This window comes from Mercurialis annua, linkage group LG6 (genome assembly GCF_937616625.2).
Source record: "Mercurialis annua linkage group LG6, ddMerAnnu1.2, whole genome shotgun sequence".
Lineage (NCBI taxonomy): Eukaryota > Viridiplantae > Streptophyta > Magnoliopsida > Malpighiales > Euphorbiaceae > Mercurialis > Mercurialis annua.
The window spans coordinates 8,333,867-8,343,013 of NC_065575.1; the positions used below are offsets into that span (position 1 = coordinate 8,333,867).

Sequence of the window (9,147 nt, forward strand, 5' to 3'; positions counted from 1 at the left end):
CTTGATTCGATTTTAAAAAAAAAAATCAAGTATACCTTAATTTAAAAATTCATTTACTATATATAAGAATATTCATATGAAATTAAAACTAAAATTAAGATAATAAAATAAAAAATACTAATATTAAGCTATAAAATATAAATAAACTAAAATTAATTATTGAATCTATGATTATATAATTATTAGTATTTTTTTCAAATAGATTTATAAGAAATCTGATTTTTCAGAAAACTTTTAGTCAAATAAACATAAATTTCTTTTGAACTGAATTAGAAAATTAAATATACATAAAAATATAATAATACAAATATATGATATATTAAAATAATAATAACATACAAATATGTTTAAAATTAAAACTACAAGCATTATGTTTACAATTCATCGATCTTATCATTTAAAAAGAAAAAATATTACCCAGTGAAGAAATTAATAAGATATAAGTCAATGTATTAATAATAAGGACAAATTAGTCTAATCGAATAATTTTGGAGTGCGATTATCAACTGTTGGAGTGGAAAAATTGCTACCCTAAAGTAAGACCAACTAATTAAAAATTAAAAATTTAAAAATAAAAGATAAGCGATAAAGATATTTGTTTTAATTATGATTTGTCAAGATTACATTGTTTTAGCAAACAATTTATATCAATGATATTTTATTTTTTAAAATATTCTATTTCAAATATTTTTATTTTTACTTTTTAAAATTAATATTTATCTTTTCACAAGTGTATTATATAAATAGTTTTAATTATTTTTTAATCAACGAATTGACAATGTATTTTAGATTTGTTAATGTGTCAATTCACATTTTTATATATAGAAGCTATTTATTATTCCGAATTTATTAACATCATAGAAAATTTTAAATAAATGTGATGTTTATTTTTATCTATTTAACATATGGGGGTTGTAAAATTGTTAAAAAAACTGAATTTAAAAAAAATACAAGTTATACACAAATAATGTATTTAGAAAATTTCAGACACGATCTTTTCGAAAGTGAAATTCTTAGGAGGTATTAGGTAAATTAGTAAATTAGCCATCCATCCATCTGAATCAATGTAAGAAATATCCAGAAATTTGTTGAGTTCATTAGTATTAAGTTTCTTCATCCAAGGTACCCGACTCGAAGTGTGCTCCTGCTCCTTTATTTTCAGCCTCCACATACATAAATTTTTCTCTGCATTTTTGTAGTAATACAACAATTAATTAATATGAAATTAGTGCACTAATTAATTAGTATAACATTTAGTAAAATGATCATGTAAATTACTTTTCTATTAAAATTATTCAAAACTGTAGTAAAACCTAATTGTATGAGTAGAAAGAAAAGAATTGAAAAAAGAATTAATGTTTTATTGAATTTTATAAAATTGAAAGATATTTTTGAATTTTTTTTTGTTTTAAAACAATAAATTTATAATGTTTAGTCTTTTTGAATTTTCAAGTAATATTTCATAAAATTAAGGAAAACCGCAGAACTACCAATAAAAACCGTTGATTTTCAAAAATACGATTTAGCTCAAAACAAAATCTTTGCCTACATATGATTTTTTTCTTCCACTTTTTACGATTTTATTTTTATGTAGAAAAGATATATCGTTTATACGTATCATATTTCTCAAAAATACATTATTGATATATTTATGAACATTTAAAATACGGAACATGCAAAGTGTACATTTTCTGGATACAAAGTGAAAACTTTTCTGGAAAAACGTATTTTTAAATTTTTTTTTGACCGGTTTTAGGCTATATTTACGATAAGAACGGAAATAAACGGTAATCTTACTCGTGCAGGACGTAATCCCAGGCATTCCAACCTTGAGGCAGAACAACATCAGATAAAGTTGTGTTATGAATAATTACAGTAGAATAAGGTCCCCATGCTCTTCCAAGATAAGCTTTACCAATTCCTCTAATTTCTGAATTTTTGAACACAAATCCATTTTCATGTTCCCTTCTCTTTTTTGTGCTGTTATATATCCTTTCAATTCTGGCTTGTATCTTCCTATGTTCACATATATTAAACATCTCTGCACACACGGGCGGAATTAGAAATTTTCTAAAATGAGGTGACTGGTTGGTAAAAAATTTATTTGAGAGGGCGAATTATACAAAAAATAAATTATAATAACCATATTTTAAAAAAGAAGATTAAGTAAAGGAGTATTTTGTTCTTTTCAAAAAAATTGAAGGGGCGAACGCCATCTCAGCCTATAAGGCTGCGTCCACCCCTATCTGCACATCCATAATAAATTGTTAAAAAAATGAAGCAAAAATGTATTAAGGAACGAACAAAATATGTGTCAAAAATGGTGAATCGAACCTCATAGATAGATTTGGCTTTGCCGAAAATGAAATCAACGGAACCTTCGATGTAACATTTTTTGAATAAATGACAGCCTTTTTCGTCCCATAACGTATCTTGTACTCCTTGAAATGCACAGTGATAAAATGCTGATTTATCTCCCCGTATTCTTGCTGCCACGGCTTGTTTCCAGTCACGCCTATTCGGTTTCTCTACTAAATTATATGTATTCTAAATCAAAATAAAAAAAAATGTACATTGTCAGCATTGTTTTTCATAAAAAGAACATTTATGTCACTACACAAACTGTCACATATGGGCGATTTATATAATTTTATTATAATTAGTTTTCAACTACCAAATTAACTATTTTAGTTTAATTTTGACTTTCAATTAAACCCGTTATATAAAACGACACAAGCAATTGAATATATACAAAATGTACCTTGAATGTAATCCCTCTAGCTATGATATTATCAGAAAATGAAGTGAAAGTTGCACTAGTATTTGTAGTTTCATGATCTCCCCATTCAATAATTGTCAGCTTTCTGCCAGCACCTTGGAGAAAAATGCAAGGCTTGTTCTCAGGAATTGTAACTTTTTCTCTGTATCCAAACACAACTTTATGAGACATTACATACCAAAAAAAAATTATGAATCAAAATAATTTATCTTTGTTTTCGATTCATTACCTATACCTTTCCGGAGAAAATTGGATACGAATCCACCGAGAATTCCTGTCAGGAATTGAATCAATTGCAGATTGAATTGTAGTAAAGTTTGCTCTGCCTGACTTATGAACACTAATTGTATATGCAACATTTTTAAAATCATGTAATTGACAATTTAAAGCTTTACATGTAGTTGCAGTAATATAACAAAGAATTAACATGATTACATTCAACAAATTTGAATCAAGAAGCTGCATTTTTTGAAGATGCTTTGAATTGATTTTTTATCATCAATAAACTAAACCAATTATATATATATTGGTGTAGAGGTGAGAATTAAAATTGACTTACCATAAAATATTAATTAGGCAATTTGGCAATCAACTTTTTGACATTTGAAACAGTGTTCTAGCTTAAAACTTTAATCAGCAAGGCTTTGGAATCAAGAAAAAGAGAATTGTCTCATATTTTGATGGCCCATGTTAGGCAAATTGCAATAGTAGGGTAATTTATCATGAGGTCATTATAGTTTGCATATATTTCATTTTGATTATTGTACTTAGATTAATTTCATCTTGATGACTAAACTATAAATTTATTTCAACATGGAGGTATTGGACTTAAATAGCAACGTGCCCCTTCAACTTGTAAGCAATGGACAATTAATGCATAAATTAACTTTGTGGACAAATCAGTTAACGAACTTGGTGATTATGGGCAATTAGCCCCATTTTGACAAATTAGCTTACAAGTTAAGGGATAAAATTTCTAATTAAGGGACAATTAGCTTACAAATTGAGGGATAAATTGACAAAATGGGACTAATTGCCCATAATCACCAAGTTCGTGTACTGATTTGCCCACAAAGTTAATTTATATCTTAATTGCCTATTATTTACAAGTTGAGGTGCCATATTGCTACTTATGTCAAGGATTATGTGTGTACATAAAATCGTAAAATATAGAAAAATATTCTTAATTATCAGAAATTACGTCTCGTTTTCTAAATATACCATGATATTAAAATTTTGTTAGTTTGGTTCATCAATTTTATAGAGTGTTGCCAAATATATCCATTTATAGTTTTTAAATGGCATAACAATATATGTCAAGTAAGATATATTTTGTACATTTAGACATGTAATATTGTGCCATGTCATTTCTAAACAAGTTTTGAGTATATTTGGTAAAAATTAAAAAATGATGGATCTAACTGATAAAAATTTAAAATCATAGTATATTTAACAAACGAACTATAGTTCTAGGTAGATAAGAATATTTTACCTAAAATCTAAGGTATAATTTGGCATAAAAAATCAAAAACCGATTGTTACGTACAAATAATTTGGCCAAAATTATCTTAAAAACCTCCCGATGTCACTAAAAGCATAGTTCAATAATCAAATTGAAACATGTTAAAGTACGATCATCAATTTGAAATAAGTATAAAATATAATAACGCCATAATCAATTAGCCTTCAATTGCATGATTCTTTTCTTTTCTTTTCTTTGACCAGACAGAAAAATAAGATGATTATGTTTGAATCTTTTCTAACCAAAATTTAGGCAATTTTTTTTTTAATCAAAGGTGGGAATCGACTCTTTCGAATCTCATTTGTTAGTTGTTAGTTACCGAGGCGTGGTTCGAACCCACAACCTCTTGATGCACTTAGAGGTGTCTTAACCATTCAAGTTAAGCCCACATTGGCAATTTAGGCAACTCATATATGTCAATTATGGTAGTTATGAATTACCTGAATGTTTCCCATCTTTTGACTAAACACAAATCTATTTATGTTACGTACCAAAAATGTATATTAATTGCCTAAGGTCAATTTGATTAATTCTTTTCATTTATGACTTATTTTAGAGAGAAGATACATATCCAGTTCCTATACTTTTACTCAATTTTCATTTTTAACCCTAAATTATTTTATGTCGACTATACATCCTTGTATTTTTATTCTACCAGAAGTTTCAATTTAGATTAAAAGTATCTGATTTAAGCCTCACTTGATTCACAAATGTATAATTTTCGAAAAGTGTACTTCTCAGGAAGTTAAGTGTTGAAGAAGCTAGTGTGAAGAAAATAGATTATTTTTACTTGGTTTACTTATTAACTTCTCGCGAAGTTGTATTTCAATTTAAATTAATTTGAATTTCAAGATAATATTATCCTCAATAACTAATTAGACTAATTAAATGTAAGAATATAATCGTACTTTACATCAAGTTATTTAGGGAATTTCTATTTATCTAGGTTTGGTTAGGGAAGTCATTTTCCTAATTAAAGGGAAGTCAAACTCCTAACTTTCCGAAAAATAAAACACATAATTTGAACTAAATAAGAAAATTCAGCTACTTTTCGAGAAGTGAAACTTCCCTCACCTACTTACCCGTAAATAAATTAAATAACTGAAATATTTGCCGAATAGCGAAACTCAAAATGCACAATATTCGTGAACTTTCATGCCTAAGAGTCTCCGTGATACAATTTTTTCAATCAATCAACTGGTCAATGAACCAGAGACTATAAATTTAAAAGCTGATGTTATGTGATTCTGGGTATTGTTTAAAACTGACGTTATGTGATTTTTGGTAGTTTAGAGAGAACAGGCTTTAACATTCTGATATATTCAGATTTTAATTACTTTTGTTTATTCATATCCTTTAGGTTGATTTCAGAGTTCATTAACACCATGAACTCTCAAAATAATCTGACTGGAATGTCCTCCTAGCCCCAGAAGAATTTTCCAGTCAGTATATAAAAAGACAGAATGTTAATTAAAATGAATGTTAGGAGTGTATACCTTAGTTATAAATGTCGTTTGCTCCCTTGAATGCTGCTGGCTTGCTTGTTCGTTTGAGAGCTTGTCATTATTTGAGTTGCTGTAATATGCCATTCCTCTCTTTTGGCAGAAATCTTATTGATCATAGCTGCAATGTAGGATTTTGAGTTTGGTGTTTGAGATTTCGTTTTACTGGATTTATGACTATGAAATCTTAGATTTTGATTCTATTGTATTAGGTATTGTTTTGAGAAAGATTGTTAGAATTTCGATTTGCAAGAATAAATGGTTTGTAATTCAGATTTCTGTATTTTATGAATTTGATTCATTTGCTAGCCATGAACACCAAAGTTAACAAATTTAAAGAAACGTTTTTGTTTCTTTTATGTTTGTGCTGAGATTTAGTTATAGAATAGTGCAGTGTGTATGGTCTTGGTTATGAGTGGCTTCTTTTCTCTCTAACTTTGAATACCGAAACTGAAAAAGATCTGAAACTCTACTTTTTGGTGAAAATTTCTATCTCTTGAGCAGATTATCTCTTTTATTTTTATGCATTCTCATAATTGATTTTGAGATGCTACTTCCATGAGTTTTGAACCCCAAAACTGCTTGAAGGATTCTACATTTTGCCTAAAGAGAATTTTTATGGTTTGACACAGTTTTTGGAGAGTCTATGCTAAAGGAGAGGAGGAAAAGAAAGACTTTGATCTCAGCTAAGTAGAAGAAAATGACAGAAAAAGCGGCAGAAAGTGTGGAGTGTCTCTTCGAGCATATTGCTATGTGATTCCCAGATGTCTTTACCCATGAGTTGGGGCTGTTTATATAGCAAATGTCAGTGGCAGTTTTATAAATATGTAAATATAATTAATTATGCCTAATATGATTTAATTAGATATAAATGTGTTTAAGTTATATTGAATCTAAATTATTGATGCAAATCATGTTTTAGCTACAGTGTTTTCACTATTCCGAAACACCGTAGCAAATAGTGCCACAAAAGATAAAATTTAGAAAATTGTTTGTTTTGATCCTTCATTTTAACATATTGTCCAATTGGGTCCCTGAATATGAAACTTTGGCAATTTAGTCCATGGCGAGATGAATTACAGAATGATCCCTGGCTAAATTTTAGTTCAGTCCCTGAAGAAAAAAATGGCAGATTGGCTTTTTGGTAAAATTTCCATTTGATCCTTGAGGTTTAAAAATTGACTTAATGGTCTCTTTATAAATTCATGTTTAGTCCCTGAAATTAAACAACAAATTAATTCTCTAGTGAAGTTCTCTAGCAAAGTTCTATTTGGTCCCTAAAGTTTAAAAAAATTATTGAATAGCCCAACTATTTATGTTATCTTTTGAGATGCAGGATGTATCAATTTTGTCCCCCTCTTTTCCATTTTTTTTCCTAATTTTGTAAGAAGTCAAAAATAATAAAAGGAATTGGTTGCCTCACTTTTATTGTCGTATTTATTTGCTTTAATTGGACTATTAGTTAAATAAGTCTAAAACTGACGTTATATGATTTTTGGTAGTTTAAAGAGACAGGCTTTAACATTCTGATATATTCAGATTTTAATTACTTTTGTTTATTCATCTCCTTTAGGTTGATTTCAGAGTTCATTAACACCATGAACTCTCAAAATAATCTGACTGGAATGTCCTCCTAGCCGCAAAAGAACTTTCCAGTCAGTATATAAAAAGACAGCTAAAAAAGATGTACGAATGTTAATTAAAATGAATGTTAGGAGTGTATACCTTAGTTATAAATGTCGTTTGCTCCCTTGAATGCTGCTAGCTTGCTTGTTCGTTTGAGAGCTTGTCATTATTTGAGTTGCTGTAATCTGCCATTCCTCTCTTTTGGCAGAAATCTTATTGATCATAGCTGCAATGTAGGATTTTGAGTTTGGTGTTTGAGATTTCGTTTTACTGGATTTATGACTATGAAATCTTAGATTTTGATTCTATTGTATTAGGTATTGTTTTGAGAAAGATTGTTAGAATTTCGATTTGCAAGAATAAATGGTTTGTAATTCAGATTCCTGTATTCTATAAATTTGATTCATTTGCTAGCCATGAACACCAAAGTTAACAAATTTAAAGAAACGTTTTTGTTTCTTTTATGTTTGTGCTGAGATTTAGTTATAGAATAGTGCAGTGTGTATGGTCTTGGTTATGAGTGGCTTCTTTTCTCTCTAGCTTTGAATACCAAAACTGAAAAAGATCCTGAACTCTACTTTTTGGTGAAAATTTCTATCTCTTGAGCAGAGTATCTCTTTTATTTTTATGCATTCTCATGATTGATTTTGAGATGCTACTTCCATGAGTTTTGAACCCCAAAACTGCTTGAAGGATTCTACATTTTGCCTAAAGATGGTTTGACACAGTTTTTGGAGAGTCTATGCTAAAGGAGAGGAGAAAAAGAAAGACTTTGATCTCAGCTAAGTAGAAGAAAATGACAGAAAAAGCGGCAGAAAGTGTGGAGTGTCTCTTCGAGCATATTGCTATGTGATTCCCAGATGTCTTTACCCATGAGTTGGGGCTGTTTATATAGCAAATGTCAGTGGCAGTTTTATAAATATGTAAATATAATTAATTATGCCTAATATGATTTAATTAGATATAAATGTGTTTAAGTTATATTGAATCTAAATTATTGATGCAAATCATGTTTTAGCTACAGTGTTTTCACTATTCCGAAAAACTGTAGCAACTAGTGCCACAAAAGACAAAATTTGGCAAATTGTTTGATTTGATTCTCCATTTTAACATATTGTCCAATTGGGTCCCTGAATATGAAACTTTGGCAATTTAGTCCATGGCGAGATAAATTACAGAATGATCCCTGGCTAAATTTTAGTTCAGTCCCTGAAGAAAAAAACGGCAGATTGGCTTTTTGGTAAAATTTCCATTTGATCCTTGAGGTTTAAAAATTGACTTAATGGTCTCTTTATAAATTCATGTTTAGTCCCTGAAATTAAACAACAAATTAATTCTCTAGTGAAGTTCTCTAGCAAAGTTCTATTTGGTCCCTAAAGTTTAAAAAAATTATTGAATAGCCCAACTATTTATGTTATCTTTTGAGATGCAGGATGTATCAATTTTGTCCCCCTCTTTTCCATTTTTTTTCCTAATTTTGTAAGAAGTCAAAAATAATAAAAGGAATTGGTTGCCTCACTTTTATTGTCGTATTTATTTGCTTTAATTGGACTATTAGTTAAATAAGTCTAAAATAATCAATAAAATTATCGACGTCAAAAATTGGGTATCAACAGCCAATATCCCTTTAAAATATTGAATGAACTTATTTAACTACGTAGTAAATATGAAAAATATATTCAGATTATTCTAGAATAAAAAACATCCAATCTAAAATT

At 28.7% G+C, this 9,147-nt stretch overlaps 1 protein-coding gene across 1 annotated transcript; it reads right to left on the reverse strand.

Moving 5' to 3' along the window:
* Positions 1 to 1,797: 1,797 nt before the first annotated feature.
* LOC126687516 (probable pectinesterase 66) lies at positions 1,798 to 3,244 on the reverse strand. Its single transcript, XM_050382076.2, has 4 exons — positions 3,015 to 3,244; positions 2,762 to 2,921; positions 2,335 to 2,547; positions 1,798 to 2,041 (listed from the first exon to the last, which is right to left on the reverse strand). The coding sequence occupies exons 1-4, from the start codon at positions 3,242 to 3,244 to the stop codon at positions 1,871 to 1,873; spliced, it is 774 nt and encodes a 257-aa protein (XP_050238033.1). The 3' UTR covers positions 1,798 to 1,870.
* Between the last annotated feature and the right edge of the window lie 5,903 nt (positions 3,245 to 9,147).